The following is a 21,122-nucleotide window of genomic DNA, read 5'->3' on the forward strand; positions in this document are numbered from 1 at the left end:
GAACAATTATTTTTTTGTCTTGTCTACTGGAGAAACTGGTGGCCATCAGACAGAATTGTGAGATGCCACATTCAGAGCATGCAACATTTACATAGAGACCAGAGGTCCAGTTAGCTTGTATCCTGACTTCTTATCATTATTGTGCTCTTAACTCCGCATACTCCAACATTGTCATTGTAGTTTTCTCTAAATTATATACCTTTTTAGATAAAGTCATCTCTAATATATGGATTATAATAAAGATTTTTTTAAAAACTACATGTTCATCTCTTAACTTCCTTGTTAAGACATTTCTGATGTGGAGAAACCCAATATCTGGATTTAAGTCTCAATCTCATAATGTTACATATCTGGAATTAGTTCAATAGGACATAATAACAGAAGATTTGGGCCCTGATTTTTCCTGGCTATGTTAATGAAATAACCAAGTTATCCTCCCCATTTGGGTAGGGAAAGTCATGGCAGTGTTTCAGTGTAAAGAAGACTGAACTGTTAAATACGTTTTTGTTTTGTAGGCTTTCCAGCATTACTTTTGGGAACCCTGAATCATGTAACATACCTTCTAGTTTTCTGATACAGATTTCAAGGAAGCGAAGAGTTGATGGTGTAGTCCCTGGTTACAGGTCTTTGTTCAAGCTGAGTGCACCTATTTTTACTGTAGGTGTGACTTTTTTCTCTTCCTAGTCCAGATTTCCTTTTCAGATACACATGCTATTGAACATTGTTTGGCTTTGTGATGGGCTGTCGCTAGAGCACTAAAGTTACCTCCTCAACCTGTAGATAGTCTTAAAGGAAAACTGTATCTTGGGGTTTCTTTTCATGATTTATTTAATTATAGATACTGATTATATTTAGCATTTAAATTTCTCAATGCAACATGCTTCTAGCTCCCAGGTAATTTGGGGTCATGTATGATAATTTTGATCCGTTCTGTGCTGTTTATTTGTGGCCTCCTGGGGTTGAAAAAAAAAAAAAGTTTGAAAAAGTTAAATTATTTCCTTTAATCTGAACGTGTTGGGAAGGAAATAATTTGAAAACGTGATGGAAAATTAAACCTTTTACTGAAGATAGTATTGTATCTTTGTTTTCTGTGCTGTACAAAGTTAGTTCTGTCTTTTTTAATAGTGGCACCTTAAGTAGTGTGTTTCTCCTTTGGTTCTTCCCACCGGTTATTTTTAACGGATTTTGTATTGATACATACAGCTGGAGAACGTGCTGAAAATGATCTAGTTGAAGATGTCCCTGCTCATTCCAGGGGGTTAGACCAGATGACCTTTAAAGGTCCCTTCCAACCCAAACTATTCTATGATTTTATGAAAAAATCGCTTTTAAAGTTCCTTTTTTTTTCTCTAAAAAGCAACCAAAGACATTCTAGAGTACTAATATATAATTTATGTATTTAAAATCTTTTAAAGGAGATTCTCAAAGCCTTTAATGCCATTGTACTTTTAACTTTCATTTTTGCTTCATCTGCATTGAATCATCTTTTACTACTTAAAAGAGAAATTGGGTTTATTGAAACATTTCAGTTCTGATTATTTTTTAATAAAGATGAAGAAGTCTAACCTAATGAAATCACTGGAATGAAATTGGAAAAATTTAAAAAAATTAATAAGCTGAAGACTTGAAGATTTTATTAAGTCACATTTGACTGTATTTTTCTCTGTGTGTACCGTCTTGGATCAGTAGGGTGAGAAACATGCCTTGTAAGGAACGACCTTTGCACTGTCAGACTGATTTTTTTCTGTTACATTTCCAGAAGGGTTACTGGAAATGCATTACCAATACTTCTTGTGTGTGTCAACTTCTGTGCCTGTGATCACAAAATTGTGGTTTGAGATGAACAGCAGTACTGAATTCAGATTTTTTTCCCCCCGTAGTTCAGACCTATAAATATATTTTGTAGAATGTGTGCACGTCTGTCAGTCTATCAGGTATCTGTGAAACATCATAATGTACAAGCAGCTTTATGATTTATGAGTTTGCAGACTTTTTTATACTCTTGGAAGTAAAATGCTTCTTGCTCCATGCAGATTATCTGATAATTCAGTGTTGCACTGTGTAGGTATATTTGTAGTTTAAAGGGTGCTGTTTGCAACTTGCCTCAAGCCTGACGTGGCATGTTCTTGTAATAGTGTCAGTGCCCCTGCACGTGGATCTGCCTGGAATTTTTCAAGCTCCACTCTTGTTCCAATGACCTTGTCCTTGCTGAGGAAGCCTGTGTTCTTCCAACACCGCCTTTTCTTTTTACCGTAACAGTTGAAGCAATTCCTAGAAGGACTTTAACAGTGCTCCAGCTGCTGCTCATCGCAGCTTCTGCTTGACTCTGTTAATTGCTCTGTGCATCCCTGTTCTTATCCATATGCTTGGAATTTGGAACCTGCATATCCACCTTGTTCGTAGGCAACAAACCGATCTAATAAGAGAGATGTTCTCTCCCACCCCCTTCCTTGCCAAGTTCAGATCTCTTTCAATCTTCTTTTTCCTATCTCCTAATGGCATCTCAGAATTTGGATTTCTAGGTGTGAAAGAAAAGCGTGCTTCCTTAACTCAGCCTGCAGTGACAGCTAGATACTAGTGTGATGAGCATCTTAAGGAACGTCTAGATCGCTAGAATGTATAGGCCTATTGTAATTATCCGTACAATTTTCTTGCTTTCACTCCTTCTGTTTTGTTATAAACTTTTTAGCAGCAGACCATTTCTACCAGTGCACAAACCGTAACATCACATGACATTGACTTTACTCAAACCAGAAGATTTTTGTGCCAAGGTTGTAACATTGTATCATTACTTCATTGTATCTGTGTGAAAATTTTAATTTCACGCCCTGCGGACTTCACTGTCTCTGTGCACTCTGCTCGGTTTGTTGCATAGAAGGGTAAGTCCATGGGTCACATTCATTTTATAGTGTGTGTTGGGTTTTTTTTAAGAGTTCTGTTTCCTTTGAGAGATCTTGCTGTAAAGTTAGCTGGGGATTTCTGCCAGAAAAATATTTACAAGCTTAAAGTGAAGATACTAAAAATATTTCCACTAAGTTTCTTACAGTGTGGCTGTGACCATCTTATTCAAAAAGAAAAAATGTGTATGGGGTTGTATGCTACACTATATTTGTATATGAATAGATGCGAGTGATTTGGTAATGTATGTAGGGAAGGGAGGGAAAACCCTTGTTAAATGTATTGTCAAGTTTCCTATACATCCTGGTTTTAGTAAGTCACAGACCTTTCCGGGCAGAAGCCCTTGGTTAATGTTGGTTGGTTTATGGAGCTTCCTGGTTTGCAGGCGTTTTAAGCTTCCCTGCTACCATGCCCATACTGTATGGGTAAGTCAGAGTCTGGTCTGAGCTAGTCAATCCTTGCCCTTTTGTCATATGATGTCTGTGAGGTTTAATGTGTTGGTGAAGATAAACACCCCACTACAAAGTCACAAAATAGCTGAGGTTCAAAGGCACCTCTGGAGATCATCTACTCCAAGCCCCTGCTCAGAGCAGGGTCAGCTAGAGCAGGCTGCTCAGCACTGTGTCAGGTCAGGATTTGAATATCTTCAAGGATGGAGACTCCACGGCCTCTCTGGGCAACCTTTGCCAGTGTTCAACCACCTACATATTAAGAAAGTTTTTTTAGTTCCATTTGAATGGAATTTCTTATATTTCAGTTTGTGCCCATTGCTTCTTGTCCTTTCACTGGGCACCACCGAGAAGAGCCTGACTCTTATCTTCTTTCTTTCCCTAATCAAGTATTTATACACATTAATAAGATCACTTTGAGCCGCCTTTGCTCCAGGCCAAACAGTCCCAGCTCTCTCAGATTTTCCTTTCGTGTCTGATACTCAAGGTCCTTAGTCATCTTCATTGCCCTTCACTGGACTTGCTTGAGTGTGTCCATGTCTCTGTGGTATGGAGAGTCCAGCACTGGACACAGCACTCCAGCTATGTTCCACCAGGGCTGAGTCGAGAGGAAGGATCACCTCCCTTGACCTCCTGGCAGTGCTGGCTTATGTTCAGTTTTTTGTCTACCAGGACAGTGAATGTCCAGGTCCTTCTCAGTAAAGCTGCTTTCTAGCCAGTCAAACCTGGGATGTGCTGGTACCTGGGGTTATTCCTCCCCAAGTGCAGGACTTCATGTTTCTTTTTATTGAACATTGTGAGAGTCCTGTGGGCCCATTTCTCCTGCCTGTTGAGGTCGCTCTCTGTACACTTTCTGGCGCCTCTCAGCCTAGAATATATTCAGAAGAATATGGAATGAGAGACTTAGAGTCAGTCTCTTGAGCCATTAAATGCCCTGCCTTATTATGTAGCGTATCAATGACCTTATGTAGTTTCTAACAGAAATGTGGACTATCCGCAGGTGTATGGTTATCGAAAAGTAATCCTGCAGAGCCTGAGATCATCTTTGCTAGTTACTGCTGGGAATGAACAAACTAAAATTTCACTTCCCTGCCCATCTGTTCAGCAACTGAAAGTAGGTAATTTATCTCAGTGGGACACCTACCACCTGTGTAAAGTTTTTGAAAGAGGTTGTTAGCGTGCGTTGACTACAGCCAAGGGACACTAGGCCTGAGCGCCTTGTACTCCATGCTTTACTGCTGTTTTTTTCTGTAGGGTGCCTTCTAACTTGGTACTTGCACAGTGTCAAGCCTATTTCAGGGCCTGTGTCCCTATGAAGCTTACAACGACACTACCTGCTTTGCCACACGCCATGCTCTTGTGCCGACTGTGTGGAACTCCTTGCCAGCAGTCACCCCTCTTTGACATGCTAAACCAGTCACTACCAACACGCGATATTTTTTACAGCTACTGTTTTATCTCAGTGACTTCTATTGAATTATGTATCCTCATCTTTGATGTATGAAATCTCAGCTGATTTAAAGATTACCCCAGAGAGATCAGCACACCTGGAAATGAATGGAGCGACAGATAGTCCCAGTCCTTCCACACTGGAGCACCGAGTAGGAAGTTTTACAGCAGCTGGGTACAGGCATACAATTTTTATGAGCGCGTTGTTTCTTCATGTATGGTCTGCGCCCAAGGAATCAATACGTTGGGATGCCAAGTATTTGAGCTCAGTTGCAATGTTTGTTCTCAGGCAAACTGGGAGTGAATGAGTTCAAATAAAAAGCTGGCAAATAGGGAGATAGTGGTCTGTTCTGTTAGGGGCTAAGCACCAAGGGTTTTGCTAGATAAGATACCCGAAACTGTGTGTACCTCTCACTTGGAGGTGAGTAGAACAGAGCAAGCGAATGTAAATCTGTCTGAAAAGCAGTTGCTATCTGATGTTAGTCTTCTGAGTACATTATGAAGGAAAAAGAAGCAACTTAGCATAAACTACATATATAATGTCAGCAAGATACAGAATCACAAGACATATAAAGCTCAAGCACTCTAGCCTATGAAGCATACTTCAGTTTCTGCAGAGGGTGTTGTGGTCACTCTGCTCCCTGCAGAAATTAGACTTTAGATGAACTGCAAGATCCTATTCACCTCTCTTATGCTAACATAGCTGGCATAAAGGATGATGCCAGTTACTATGTCATTAGCATTAATGAAGTGATACCAATTAAAAGCTAAGAGCACAAGCAGAGCTCAAGTTTGTGGTGCAGTCTGGCCAGAAAAATGGGCTTTTTGCAAGGCAAAGTATGTCTGTTCTCTGTATTTTGACTGTTACTATACCTTAAATTTAAATTCCTCTGGATTTCTAGGCAGTTTTAACTTATTAGCTCCCCACCACACCATCCTGTAAAATGTCCTTTTCTCTCCTAACTCTCCTGCTATGCACCCAGCTCATGAGCACAGAACAGCAAGGCATTGTTTTTTTCCTAATAAATATTCTTTTTAAAGTCAAGCATCTGACTGAACACTTTCTTCTCACTACTTGGTTACTTCATCCCTTTTTCTTTTTCTCACTGTTCGCTACCAAGGGACTGATAGCATAAGCACAGGGGCTATCATCATGGCCTTGCTGTTCCAGGGATCAGGAGCTGGAAGATGTTTGCATTTACCTCTGGAGTGTAATTCTGACTGATGGGTTCTTATCAGGTTTGCCAAGTCCATCCATCCAATTGTCTATTTATGTTTTGAAGACCAAGCAACCATAAAGTTGAAAACAGTGTTGTATTTTTGGAATCTGAAATTTCAGACAATGCATTTATGAATTATTTATGGGGAACGTGTTTTCAGTAATGTGCGGCATAAAATGGAATGAATGCGTATCCATACTTGCCCTGAACTCTCCAAAGTGCATGCTAATGAACAGAATGATAACCTACCATCACTTTTGCCCTGTAAGATTTACAGTGCAAGCACTTTTTTATGTGGTTTAATTCAAGTCAGTTTGTCAACTTAAAGCTCTAGTGTTTTGTTTTAAAGTACAACTTCGTGAGTGATTTTCTATTACTTAAAGAAATCTAACTGCTTTTTTCCCCCCTATTTCAACCAGAGTTTAGTGTCCGTAAATTTTTCTAGTCATGCTGGCATAAAGCCACGCTAAATTACACTTTAATTCACAATTAGAAGGAAGTGGCAACTGTGCAGAGCAGCAAACCTTTCATTTAAAATGGCCATTATACAAGATCATGATTCTACAGAATGATTAATATATTGAAGAATAATTAAGATATCTTTAGGTTTTTGGCCATTTAGAAGTGCAGGGCTTATTTAATTTTTTTTTAAATCTCCCTGAAACAGCTTTTTCCGTAATGACAGTAATACAGGACTCTATATTATCACATCTTGGTGTTTACTGGTATCTGAATTGTCTAATGGTAACTTGTTTTCACTGATATAGCTGACAGGGCAGAGATAATTAAGAAACAGAAGAATTTGAGTGCTGGATTTTGCTATTAAACACTTCATGCCACAGCAGAAGAAATTAAGCTGATAAGCAGGAGAGGAAGGATCATACAGATCCACAGGAAGAGTTGGTTTTAGGTACAGCAATTGACTGTATGTAAAATATTTCACCAGGATAGGAAAAAAAAGAAGAGAGAAAGGTAAAATAAATAATTTTCAAGCATTCACTGAGGCATGTGATTTCCACGGTAAAATAGAGAGCTTGCAATACTTGTTCACCCCGACACAACAAATGGCAGCAGGCAGGGAAGAAACCCAGCCCCAGTGAACCAGTGGCAGAACTTCCATTGGCTTCCATAGGGTCATGATTCCACCCCAATATATACTTAAAACTACCGCAGTCTGATTCTGCTCCTCTGCTCAGTGAGGTTTTAAATCTTGCACAGCTAGTAGCAGTTCTTGCCACAATGGTTAGAACATCAATGAAAGCTCACAGTTCAGTAACTAAATGACAAGGTAAGAAACTTTGGAATCATAAAATGGTTATAAGTGCTTGACCTAAAACTATGCAGATCTCCCAATGACTGTACAATTGAAGCAAAAAGTTGATTTATTACCTGCCAGGCTGGGAATTTGAGCTTGTGAAAAAAGACAGATTGCTAATCCATGTAAATGGTGATGGACTTTGCAAGCTATATGTAGTGGGTTTTTTTTTCCCCTAAGCCATGCCCCTTAAAATTGTTTTGTACTTATTTAGTACCCACAAAGTTCTAGGCAGTTTACAGGGTGTAGTCCCAGCTTTGCCAAAAGCAGACTAGGAAAAAGAGATGAAACATGGAAAAGAAACCAGAACTGATGGGCGACACTGAGACTGACAGAAAGGAGGTGCAGAATTGCACTGTGGCTTACATATGCAACCTTTTGTCAGAGGCTTTAGTATATTATAAAAGAAAAAGCAGAATTTTAAGGATGATTCATTTAATTAGAGTTTGCTTTGAGGGGAAAGATGCTTGGGGACAAACTTGTAAGAGCAAAAATTTGAGGAGAAAGGCTGTTAAAGCAGGAGAAGTAGGGGGATGAGGTATAGCAGAAAAGATGATGACAGCTTAGTTTTGGCCCAGAACAATAAAGGGGGAAGATCTTGCCGAAGACATGCTGTGATGACAGAGTGCTTAAAGAGAATAAAAGCTAAGCAAGCTCTGAAGTGCAAAGTTATTATGTAATATCACAGCAGAATCAGGGCCCCAGGTGCTGTACATATACTGAGGTTCATTTTCTGATCTGAAGAGCTTTCAGACTTGATGAGACAGAAATGGGTGTGTGGGAGGGAAGAGAAGGACAATACAAACAGGGTGATTGCAGAGGTGGTTGTTAAACTCTATGGTAGTTCTGTGGTTCTGTAATTTCTTTCTTTTATAATGTAACTTCTGTCTAAATTATTCTTCTGTCACTGACAGATCTGATTTTAAAGGGTTTTTTACTTCCCAGCACTCATGTCTTTTTTCACCCTCCCCTTCCAGAATTATTACAACCCCAGTTATGCCAATTCAGCTGCCTGCAGCCATACCTTAAAAGAAATGATTTGGGGGTGTTTTTGTTGTTTTTAGCTACTAAAAGCACGCAGAGACAAAAACAATGAAGAAGCCCTTTCAGTTGTATTTGACAGGTTGATAACATGGCAGCAGGGTCTGAGTGAAAGTCCGATGAGGAAATAATAGAAAAGGCTGAGTTACCAGGAGCAAAGAGGTAGGATACCTGAGGAATGGGAGCATGGAGACAGGAGTGTGGAAGGTAAGGAAAGCGGGTGTTGGTCTCTGACTATGGGGTAGGTGAAAATGGCCTGTTTGTGTAGCAAGGAGGAATGAGAACAGCAGTAACTCTTATTGCAGTAATGACAGCCGGTTGGATGCTATCATAGGTGAAGCCACTGTGAAAACTGAGGAAGAAAAATCTCTTATCAGCCCTGTCTTAGGGACAAGTGTGTTGAGATGCTGTGGCTGGATCTGGTGTCCTTTAGTGTATTTAGTGTCCTGTTTGGTGTATAAAAGTCCAGGGGCAAACCAGCAGTGCTCAGCTCCTTTGAAGACCAAGTCCTCTTTATCTCTTTACTACTGTTTATCACACTGAGGAGGGAGTGTTGTCCCGTAACACTGCCAACCAGCATTTCGGTTAGCAAAGGTGTGATGTTGTTACTCAATTCTGCTGCTTCTCTCCAAATTCTCCTGTGCAAAGGCTGTAATCTCTGATGCCATTTTCCACAAGAGTTAGTGATAATTGTTAGTAACCCCAGAAAACGAGGCATTGAGTTCATTGGTGTTGTAGGTCTTGCAGTATACAGGGATATGTTGCAGTATGGCGTATCAATACATACACATGAGAGACGGACCTGTGGAGCAATGAAGTGGCAACAAAAAGGCCATTGTCATCTGAGTCCGCACAGACAAGCATTGTGTGAGTGCTGGAGAGAGCTGATCTCCTCTCTGGTTTTGTGTAACCCCACCAGGGGAATATGGTGCTCATTTCTGGGTGATCACTTACTGGAAAGATATTGTCAAAGATTGGAGGAGAGTGGCAAAATCTGTTGCTATGCTAGAGATATTGATTTATGAGAGAAGATTAAAATACGTGTGGCTCAGATAAATGTTGACTGAGACTGGAGCAGAAGAGAGAAATGTAGTATTGTTCAAATACTTACAGAGTATATGCACCAGAAAAGGAGACATTTCTCAGTACCCTGCCAGATCTTTAGCTGTAACTAATAGCATGAATCTGTGAGGAAGAAAATCCTCTTTGTTTATCTCTAGCTGACTATCAGAAACATGTTCTTGTTTGCGACACATACCTTTTCCTCCTACCAAACTCCAAAGCAAAAATTCGTGGAACATTTGTGACACTTTCCATGCCTATTCTGTTCTCTTTAATTGTAAGTTTTATCTTTCCTACTGGACTTTGACTTATCTATTTAGACTGTGTGTTCTTTTGGAGAGAGGATCGCTCTTATAAGCTGTAGTAGAGTTGGTCCCCCTGATCCTGATCAAGGTCCTTTAGGTTATACTGTAGCCTATAAATAAGTAATAATGGTAATGATAGCATGAGATATATTTGGCTGTGGAATGGCTTCCCAAGGAGAATAGTGAGAGGCTGATTGTTAGCAACAAATGTGAGGAAGCACACTGTAGGGAACGGTTCTCCGTCAGCAGGGAGATGACTGGATGATCTAATAAGTCTTTTCCTTCTCTAGGTTATGATTTTGTGAATACTGCCTCGGAGAGTTCTCTAAAAGTCTCTGATACTGTAAGCTCTCTATTATGTGGGTGTGGGTTTTACTGCACTCCGGGAGGCTCTTGCTGAGGACACTGTGTAAATATATTCTGTTTTACATTGTGTGATGTATTTTAAATAAAAGGCTCAGATCTTTTTTTAATTGCTTTGAAATATTCTGCAGTCTGATCTTTTTCTTTAAGAATTAAGAAACTCTGAGATGCCTTTGGAAAATACAGACCCATTACAGGCAAGAAATACACCCCAACCTGGAGTTCGTTTAAATGCTTATACAGCACTGTTGAATTTGCTGCCTTCTGTATCCCACAGTGAAGTGTCTACTCTGAGTCCCAACCTGCATGAAAGTAAAATGGGAATCTCAGGCTAACTGGCACAGTCCCTTTGTTTCTGATTCTTGATTTAATCTTGTTCATTCTCTTGATGTTTCAGCCTCAAGAACTGCACTTCCCTCTGTTCTTTTTTTAGTTTTGGCGTCTTGAGAGTCAGTACATGGGAGCATCCCCCGAGGGTGTGTTTTGGTCACTGAAGATGCAATTCACACATGAAAGACAAGGTCCTCTATCTTTGTGGCCTTTCAGGGAATGACTGCAAAGTCAGCTTTTCTTTCTCATCTTTCATTTCCTATCCAACCAGCCTCTAATGTTCATTGGTGTGTTCATCTCGGGCTTTAGGCCAAATGGCATGCTGGTTAAAACCTAGATTACTCATACAGCTGGGAGGAAGAGAAGAGAGAATCTGAGACATCAGCTCAGACCTATGGATCCTGAACCCAGAAATCTGGTGACACGAAGAGGATCCAGTGAACATAATGCATTTCTATTTTCAAAAGGCCTTTTCCAAGGCCTTCTACACCAAAGGTTGTTAAAGAAATCAAGTTTCTGCAGGATTGGAGGAAAAGTCCTTCTATGGATTTACTGCTGATTAAATGATAGCAGGCAAAGGAACTTAATGTTCATTCTTTATGATGCAGAACAGTCAGCAGTGGGGTCTTGCAGGAACACACTGGGCTGGTTCTTCATCAGTGATCTGGAGCAAGAAGTGAGAAGCGAAATCATCTGGGTGACCTAATAAGTTTGTGGATGGTACTAAGTTCTTTCAGATAGTCAAATGCCACGTCAGTAACAAGAAACTCCAAAAAGGCATCAAAACCGAGTGGACAAAAATGTAATTTACCTGAGGAAGAGTTATCAACACCATGGCTACATGCTACTGATCTCAGAGCAGGTGATTAGGTTTTGTGAAGTTCAAAGCTTCCTAGAGCTTCACAAAAGCTTGTGGATGCACAAGCCTTGGTGTACCCAAATTTTGATTCCAATGTGTACTTTTGGTCTTTGCTTCTCAAGACAGACATAGTGGAAACTAGCAAGGTGCACAGGACAATTAATTTGATCAAGGGGATGAAGCAGGTGCTGTATAAGGAGAGACCAAAAAGCTATGACTTTGGATAGGAAAAGACTAAATGAGAAAATGATCAGGATTTGCAAAATTGTGAAGGTGGTGGGTAAGTTGAATGTGGAATTGTTTTTCACCAGCTCCCACCACGTGAGAGAGACTTAACTGCAATCAATCCTTAAAAAGCACTTGATGGCACTAGCGGGATGTCAGATTAATACAGAAGAAAAAAGTATACCTTTCAATAGCAATGAAGTTCCTGAGCTTGCTGTCACAGGACATTGTGGAAGCAGCACGTTGAAAAAGGATTTAGGCAAATTTCTGGACAACAGGTTGGTACAGGGATGTTGAAAGGACAAGCCAGGGACGTACCTCTAGTATCCCTACAACAATTGTGAATGCAAGAATAAAGATGGCAGAAAGTGGCTAGGACTCTTTAATGTGGGTAGAGTTCTGCCCTTTGTCTGTAGATCCTGGCTTAGCTTGAGGGTGGGTGATCAATCATCACAGATTGTTCTTCCAGATAACCTCAGGTTGTATCACTAGAGTGGTGTCTTCAGGTTTGGGGTAGTTCTACTGCTAAGGCCACTTATCTGCATCTGTTTTTCCTCTGCTTTTGTTTGCCCTGTTTGTTTAGTCAAATAGGGATTTGATATTTGCTTTATAATAACAGTAAGCTCAGTTTCATTTTCTGTAAAATGGGTCTGTTCCCTGCCCCTTGAATGTTTTTTAGCTGTATTTAGCATTTGTAAAGTGCTTGGAGGCAAGTGGTGTTTTATGAATACAGAATAGTGTTAGGCTTTGTACTTAGGCACGATACTGTACCGTAATTCAAAGGCAATTCATGTAACATTAGTAAATCACTTTGAACTTTATGTTGAAAATATAAGCAGTAGTATAAAAATAAACCTTTTTATTTCCTCTGGTATATACAGTTAAATAAAGTAAGCCTATACAGCTACTAATCTCTAGAACCGTATTGCCAGTATGCTTTGTTGAAATGCCATCACCTTGCAGAAGAGACATTCTGTGTGTTTTGTACACATTTATGGTTGAAGAATAAATTTTCAGAGACTATAAATGAAAAGATATCTCTGAACATAGTGATCAAATAATATCTGACACTGCTTATTTAAAGAAATATACATATATTTCACTGCCAGAGTATTTATGACTCTAATAAGTTTAGTTATTTTGCCTCATGGGGAAATTCCTGCTTCTCCAAATATCAGACTTGTTTGGGGTTTTGCTGTTTTTTCAGGAAGGAACAAATGATATTATTAGTTAAATGGGACTGCACAATATGAAAACACAATAGTGTAGTTTAAAAATTGAACAGTGTGTAAGAAATATAATGTGTTTTACCAGCAATGGGAAATAGACAAACATTAAAAATTCAATGACGTATCCCAGATGTCTAAATAAATAAACAAACAAACATCACTGTTCAGCCAGTGATGCAAGGATGCTCTGTGGTTAGCTTCAGGAGCACTGTCCTCTCTAATATCCTGCCTAGTAATGAGTTCTGTGCATCACTTTTGCATAATCTGACCATTTTTTAGGTGCTGTACATTGTGGGTACTGTCTGAACTCTGATTGCCCAGCAGGTTTTATTAGAATACCAAGTGGTTTCAGGTGATTTCTCAGCAACCATCCTGGGAATAAGTGGTCTTATGGTTCCCAGAGCAACAGCCACATTTGCGTGTTTGTCATAAAAATGCGAGAGCCTTCCTTCCCATTCGATCTGGAAACACAATGCAAAGTAAGTTGCACCTGTAGATGTTCAGAGTTGTATTCCTGCTGCACAGGCAGTGAAACAGAAATACTGTGGAAGGAAAGATTCTGTGTCAACTTGTGTTTATTTTTGTGCTGTTTTTCTCTTTAAAATGTGAACATGTAAAGAGCTGTTCTGAATCATAATGCTTTATGATGTTTCCTGTTACCTTCGTGAGGGACTACAAAACTCTTTTACATTAAGAGTTTATAAACTCTACTAGTTACTTATTTAATTAGGAGCCAATGCTGAAAGTTTCTAATAAAATTTCCAAAAGCACTTTAGTGGCTGAGGAGTCAAATTTCCAGCAACCTGTGTTAATTGTACAGAGGAGATTAAGGGGATACTGTCACAGCACTGTGCAGTGCTTGACCAGGATGGATTTACCCACCCAGCTCACAGTTCTGCACTGACCCAGCTATACTGGCTCGATCCTGGTGGTACCTACCTCTCGTATAGTTCAGGCATCTCCATGCTGCTTTCTGAGCCATATTTGGAGTTTTACCTTCTATATTAAAAGCAAAGGTCAAATTTCTTCATTGAAAGAAGGGCTTCAAAGCTTACCTTGGTCTGTTCTCTCTGCTCCCACGTCTGTCCTCTTGTGTGTGGCTCTGCCTTCCTCATGTTTTGTTATATGAATTCTTTGTGTTCCCTCTCTGGATGGAATTTTTGGAGACTTTGTGATAAGATTGCTTTCACCAAACTTTAGCTGTCTAAATAGTTAGACTTCTAATCCAAACTTGTAGACTTTACAATTTTTCTTCTCCCATGATGAAACATGCAAACTTTCAGGCTCATGAAAGTTAGATGAAAAAAATATACATGGGGAAGTGTCAAAACCAGGCTTAGAAAAGAGATTGTTTTCCAGTCTGTTGTGGAGGTGCTCATTGACGTTCCAGCACACTGGCAGATGTACCAGAAAGGTGAAGACAGACTGAATTATCACCATCCTCAAAGGGACAGTTGCCCACCTTATTTTCCTTCTGTTGAGAGGGCAAAACCCATCAAAGAAAATGTGTGTAAGCACCTAGCACTGATGGGACATCTGGTTTCTTGGTTGAACATCTATACGTGAGGAATTTCTTTATGTAGCTTAACATACAGTACTGGTACTTTTGCAGAACATGTAGGAATTTTTTCTCCTTTGGAAGCTTGCACAATACAAGGGCCCCCTTGGCTGTCAATTTGCATTAAAAGAGCATTCAGTATTGACAAGTTTGCCAGATCAGTTTTCCTGTTTGAAACGTTCTGACTCTTGGGTGCCTGATTCTGCAGTTTTTACTTCACTGAAGCCATTAATGTCATATTAATACTACTACTACTAATAATAATAATGAAGCCTGGGTTTACTTATGCATTTGTTCAGATTGTGCAAGAAATACATGTGCTAGTTTTAGAGAAAGTTGCATTTCAAGATTTGAGCATTCTGGCTGTGTCTCTTTAAATATTCGGATACAAATAAATGGTGAGAAAATTGTCTTTGCGAGCTTCAAACCATTCTAGGTCTACTCTGTTGCCTCCAGCCAGATGCTGTCTGATGTTGCCTAGACAAACCAGGGCAAACCATTATCATGGGATTAAACACTAAATACCTGCAAGGAGTATTCTCTTTATCAGATAGTGCTCTGTTAGCAGAGTTCATTCAGTTTATTGCATATATAACTCTGGTGTCAAATAGACTGATTTACAACACCTGGTCTTTTACATAATCTTTGCTATTTGCTGTGCTTGTAATCTGCCAAATCATTTAGCCTTCCTGATAGCAGAAATGCTGTAAAACTTAGATAAACTTGCAGAAGAAATGAACTCAAAGGTACTGCTGAAATCTAGGGCCTGCACGTTTGCTATAAATGCACTGGCTGGTTTGGTTTTCCCCTACCTAATCTGTGATTGAATGTGGCTGCTGGAGAAATTGAAATTTTATGATAGCACTACAGTCAGAGGAGATAAGCATTTGTATGCTAGACTAGATTAATCTAAAAAGAAGTTTTAGGTGTGGCTAATGAAACCAGTGTATGTGTTAACTGGGTTTCTTTGGGGTTCAAAGCATCTGCCTGTATCTATATAGAGTCTAGTCCAAAACTTTCTCTACGTGAAAAGTCTAATACAGCTATGTGCTAGTTCTCACTATCAGTGTAGCTTAGTCCATCTTACATTGGAGATATCTTTAAGGAGCCTCAGTTTTTAGAGGGTACTTTCTGAATGCTAATAGAAACAACCGACCCCTCTAAAATGGTCTTACTTGGCTACCCAAAACCCCCCATGTCCTTCCAAAATTTTTGGTTAGGGTAACTGTAAGTCATCATATTTGCATAGGGTTAGCCACTTACACCGTGCAATTGAAACAAAATTAAAGCTGTATTTTTTTGTTTTGAGTTGCTCAGTTTTGGCTATTGGGGTGATTTAAACAGCTAATAGAAAGACACGTAGACAAGCTTAAAATGTGAACCATTTTCAAAATGGGTGATTGGGTGAAATGCAAGCTAGTACATCAAAAGGAAAATAAAACAGTCTATAGATAGTCAAATAGAGGAGAGAGCCCTGTGAGGCAGTAATGTCAAGTCAGACTGTGTTAGAAATGATGGTGACCATCAGATTGGAAGAAACAATAAAAGTTGAAGGAAATTAAAGAGCTGACTTTTCAAAACAATCATAGCATAACTCCAATGGTTGTCATTAACATCAGCATTAACATGTCAGTACCACAGTTAACTCCTTTGAGCTGAGGAAGTATTTCTGTGTCTCAGAAATAACTATGAGTTACCTTGTCATGGTCAGTTTTCTGATGATGGCTCGGACATAACACTCACTGTTGGAGCTAATGAAGGATATTTTGCCTGGCATTGCTAGTTTAGGGAAGCAAGTCTTTTTACCCGACGCTGCTACTGCATGATGCTCTTGGACAGCGCAAGTGGTAGTCTGCCTCTGGGAGATACATTGGCAGTTGCTAATCTTTCATATCAATAAACTGTTCTGAATATTCGTACTTAAGAATTTTTCATCCGATCTGAGGTGAAGAATCTGCCCCAGCTGTCTGAGTTGCTTAGTCTTCCTAAGCTCTCACTGTTCTGAAAGGAAAAACAGAGGCTTTTCTCAAAGCAGGAAACAGCTTGAGGTGCTTCCTCATGCTATGGACTGACTCTTTCTGCTTACAAGAGAGGGTCCTATGGAAACCAAGCAGCCATGCTGGTACCTTAGGCTGGGAGCTGCGAATAATATTCTGTGCATGTGTGAATTATTTCAGCGTTGGGAATATCAGGTAGGTTGATGCTAACAACAGGATGGAACAAAGGGGAGTTTTGGGTAAAACTCTTGAGTGATATCTTTTAGACTGGAGAACAGCCTCCCTGGGAAGCAGTGGAAATGGTATTGTTTAAGACATTTAAAAATGGAGAGGAGAAAATATATTGTAATGATCAATCCTGTGCTGGTATTTAGATCAGGTCTTGTCTTGTGTGAATATTAATGTGAAGTCTCTGTCTGAAGTAACTACCGTTATTCAGTGTGCCTTACCAGCTAACATTGGCTTGCAACCTTCCCCCACATCTGTACTCACACTTAAAGGACAGCCTGACTAATGTTTAGCACCTTTACCTTTTCTCTTGGTACCTCAAGTGTTGATTTTGTATTGCCTTGCTTAGATTATATTCCTTCAGTGCTTCCATCAGACAGACTCCATATAGTGCATAGAGATTTACAGGAAGCACGTGTAGTTTGTGGCAATAATAATAAAGTTTCCTGCTGTTTTCAAATCCCTGAGAAACTAAATCAAGTGTAGAGGTCTATTCAAAAAAGTGCAGCATGTGTATAAGTCACTTTACCATTACCTGTGTGGGTCTGCCTTGTAGCTGTTCGGTGTATTTGGCTGTCATATCTCTGAGGTCTGTCCTCAGTCTCTAGAGCACGACTAAGACATTACATGCCTCAAATGGAAAAGCTGATGAAATAGCTTAAAATAACCTGGGCACCCATGCTTTGCTTGCCTCTTTTTCACTACATATGTCTTGGTATTCGTCATAGGAACCCATACAGCAAAATTCATTCTGTGATGGAGGGCCCTATCAGACAAATCTAGGTCTAGTCTGAATTATGAAGGCAGGAAGACTGGATTGAATTCCTGCATGATGCTGTGATGCTTAATGGAGCTCTGTTTTCTTGGTGTGTTTCTGTAGGTATGAAGCCTCTCTTCTTGACCTGGTTGAAGCTATGAGTCCGATATCTGCCCCAGGATGCCTCTGCAGAGAATCTTATGACAGGAACAAAATACACACGCGTTGTCGTGTGAGCCACAGGCCATCGTCGTGGTACCAGTCCCCTCGCAGCTCCAGAAGCAGAGCAGATGAGCTAGAGGAGAGCCAGCTCCTTGAGGAGATTTTCTTCATTTGACACACCTCATTGGTCTACAGCCCTTCTATAGAATTTTTAGGACCTTTATATTGCTGATTTGTTTCTGTTCAAGTACCATTTCTAAATTATTTGAGTGACAACTGCTTGTCTTTCCTCTTCTAAAAGATAGCTAATTAACATCCAGTTTCATTTTGGATATAGTAATCATGGTGCAAGAATGTTGTAGGGGTAGACCAATCAGAAAGCGTTAACTTTTTTTCCTAAACCTTTCATGTGCCAAGTAATCATTCTAAAATTGAAATTTTTTGTAATCTATAACATTTTCTAATAGATTGAAGTCACAGTTTTGCCAGCCTCATATTGGAAGTATATTTCATTATCGATTTTTAGCTCTGAAGCAGTTTGCAAGAACTGCCTAACATTCAAGAACCGCTACATTCAAAGTAGATTATTTTCTAATTAAACAAGTCAGTTTAAAACCTGGCATATTATAAAGATACAAGCACTTTAGTACTTTTTTCAGTGATTTTTATGATCTACTTTTTCCTTCAACATTCTGATATTTAACATGCTGGGTTTTTAGGTGATGTATCGTAAGTTCAACTATACAGTGTCTAATAATATGAATAGATGATGTTACAGGTTGATGTACTAAGAATCTGTTTGAAATATATTCCTCTTCAAATCAGTGCTATTTGACAGAGTTTATGTGCTGGGTAACCTAACCCTGAAATAGCAGAACACAGACATTGTAGTGGTCCAAAACCTATTTGATGTACTTTTCAAGATGAGATATATAGTAGTGGTAGTATAAGAACAGTCTTAAGACATTTTCACTAACTTGCACTATTTTGATCCTGTATCCCCACTCCATTGTAAATAAGACAAATCAGTAATTATTTCCACTGGCGGCTCGCGATGCACATTTCCTTGCCAGCTTTAATTATTCATGCTGTATCTATTTCAGTTTATTTAAATGCACTTCCATCTACTGCATGTACTTGATTATTTAAAGAAATGTGCCGAATTGGTAAAAATGACTGCAGATTACAGGATTAATGGTAATTTTCTCCACAATGCAGTGTTCATATTTTATTGTAACAGTAGCCACCGGCATGTGTTCCTAGAAATATGAGGCTAAAATACTCATTTTGCACAGTAAAATTGCAGTGAGGGAAAGGTAAATTTGAGCCAGTACAGGCAAGTTCTAGGCCATTTGCTCCCAAACACTACTTCGTGGGCCAGTACAGATTTTCTGACAGTCTCTTTAGGCGAGCCTGCTTATCTTAATGGCAGTGAGTTGCTGTACTGATCCTTGGGGTATTGCTGCTGCCTGCCTCCCACATGCTTGCTCCTGCACGATGTTTGGTGCTCTGCGAGAAGCTAGCAAGGCTCAGCAGTGAGGCCCTTGGTGCATGTCTGATGAGAGCATCAGTGCAGGTTATCTAGCAGGTGCCCCTGGCAGCACCATGCTCTTATAACAATAAAACAAAAGGAGAATGAAGGGGAAGATGAACCTCAGGTTACTCTGAGCTGCTTCATTCAGGCCCAGTCTTAATCACAAATATGTGCATCCCAGCTGAATTTTAAATGCTGCTTGGAGGAGTTTAGAGGAAGGCAGCCACATTGCTGGACCAGAAAATGACTACTGTGGAAAGGTCTGGCTTGGTCTGTCCTACTGTCAGTGAATTATTATAGTTCTTTTAAATATGCTCATCTGCTGTTGGATGTCCCTCTTGTTCTACTCCCTGAGCCTGCAAAGGCACAGGTTTCTGCTTAAAGCCCCAAAGATGTATTCAGTGCCCTGACCCAAGTATAGCAGAGGGGGAAATGGGTTTTCTCCTTCTGCTGGCTGAGTAGTGTGCTTCTTTAAGAGAGCAGGGAAAGGGAGGGGAAAGAAGAGAAAAATGTACAAGAAGCAGCAGGAAAACTGTGTAAAACCATGAAGAAATTACCATCACATAGATCTTAGGGTTTTGGATTGTTTTATGGTGTTTTTTTGTTTTGTTGGATATTTTTTATTAAGGTTTGGCATTTATAAAGGAACAGTTCTCTGATTTCAGTCCAATTGCTTCTCTTCTCTTTTTCAGTTTGACTGAAACTTTAATTGCCTTTTCTAATAAGTGCTAACTGACCTTTTAAAACAGCAAAACATACATGTATATCTCTTGAAAGATGCCTTTGTGTACCCAGTTGAGAACACTGCGCAGTAGCGTTCTGTTCTTTGGTTCATGTGTGCCAATATTTCAGTGCTTTGGGATTCCTTGTGATCCATTTTGTCCATTAACAATTCTAATTCTGAGGGTGACTTTTGAATATATATTTTGGTAGTAGCTCTTCTAAAAAGGACATTGTCAGGGTTGTGGGCTCTGTGCTCAAGGTGTTGTCCGTCAGAGCTGTATGGGAGGCATACCTTTATGAAGCAAAGATTTATAGAATTAAGATGGTTGAAATGTCTCATGAGTGAAGACCTTCATGTTTTAACTGTCTCTGAGATGTGGACAAAGAAACAAAAGCTACTAATTTGGTAAACCCTGTGAAAAATAATTTTTTATAATGCTGGTTCTTGCTCTTGTTATCAGCAGGATGTTAGGAATAGTGTTTAGCAGTCAGCGCAAGCAAAGATATTTTGCCAGGAGGCACTATAAAGTTGAAGTTATTAAAACATTTATAGCCTTAGAAAAAGAAATCAATGCTTGTCGAATAGGAAAGGACAAAATCAGTAGTTGGGACTGGGAGGGGAATTGTTTTCCATCTGCTAAAACAGTAGAGGAAATGCAAAAATTAAACTAGCAAAACAATCACTTGACAGTGTCCTTTTAAGTTTAAGCTCCTACATTAGGAAGCTGCCGTTGGGGAGTTAGTCCAGCAATAGATTGTTTGTCCAGAGTGTCCCCAGGTAATATGCTTCAGCTACACATCTGGCTGTGTTTTACATGAGGCTTTGTGGAGTAACGTAACTTCTGCTAAGGCTCCCACTCATGCCTTTACTTTGTGTTCTCCCTGAGTGGCTCGTACCCACACACTTGCCGAGTGTTTGTGTAGTCATTGTTTTTGTGCACTTTGCACGCCATGGACTTGCAGCAGTCACACCCTTTCCCCTTCCAGCCTCTCCAGTCTTGCTGTTGAATCCCATCTTGAGCATATATTTATATATGTATGTGAAGTCTTAATCTAATAAATTATCTGGGTGTTTCATTTATTCTTCCAGACTTTTATTTGACTTATCTTGTGGTTTGTTTTGTCCAACTCAGATGTCAATTCTACCGTGGACAATATGTTCCTCTTTCCACATTGTCATGTCATATATATTGTAAATCTCCATAGACGAGGAACTCATTTTAAGCCTTCTTTTCCTTTCCAGGACATGGGGTTTGGTGTGAGAAGGATCAAGGCCTCTTTAGAAGCGTGAAGTGGGGCAGAGGTCTCAGAATACAAAAGGGAAGAGGAGAGAGCCAGCACCATGCTTTGGGACAAAAAGGTGGAATTAAAGAGTAAGGAAGAAAGGATGGAGGTAAAGGCAAGAAAGGATAAGGATG

The 21,122-nt window shown here is 39.7% G+C and overlaps 1 protein-coding gene across 2 annotated transcripts in view; it reads left to right on the forward strand.

Annotated features, from left to right (window-relative positions):
• Window positions 1–20,784, forward strand: part of KIAA1328 (KIAA1328 ortholog) — a 175,140-nt gene extending 154,356 nt beyond the window's left edge. For both annotated transcript variants that reach the window (XM_074811712.1, XM_074811713.1), the window contains one exon: window positions 17,409–20,784. In XM_074811712.1, the coding sequence (XP_074667813.1) occupies window positions 17,409–17,622 (214 nt within the window). In that variant the 3' untranslated portion in view covers window positions 17,623–20,784. The remainder of the gene's footprint in view (window positions 1–17,408) is intronic.
• The last annotated feature ends 338 nt before the right edge of the window (window positions 20,785–21,122 follow it).

This window comes from Strix aluco, chromosome Z (genome assembly GCF_031877795.1).
Source record: "Strix aluco isolate bStrAlu1 chromosome Z, bStrAlu1.hap1, whole genome shotgun sequence".
Taxonomy (NCBI): domain Eukaryota; kingdom Metazoa; phylum Chordata; class Aves; order Strigiformes; family Strigidae; genus Strix; species Strix aluco.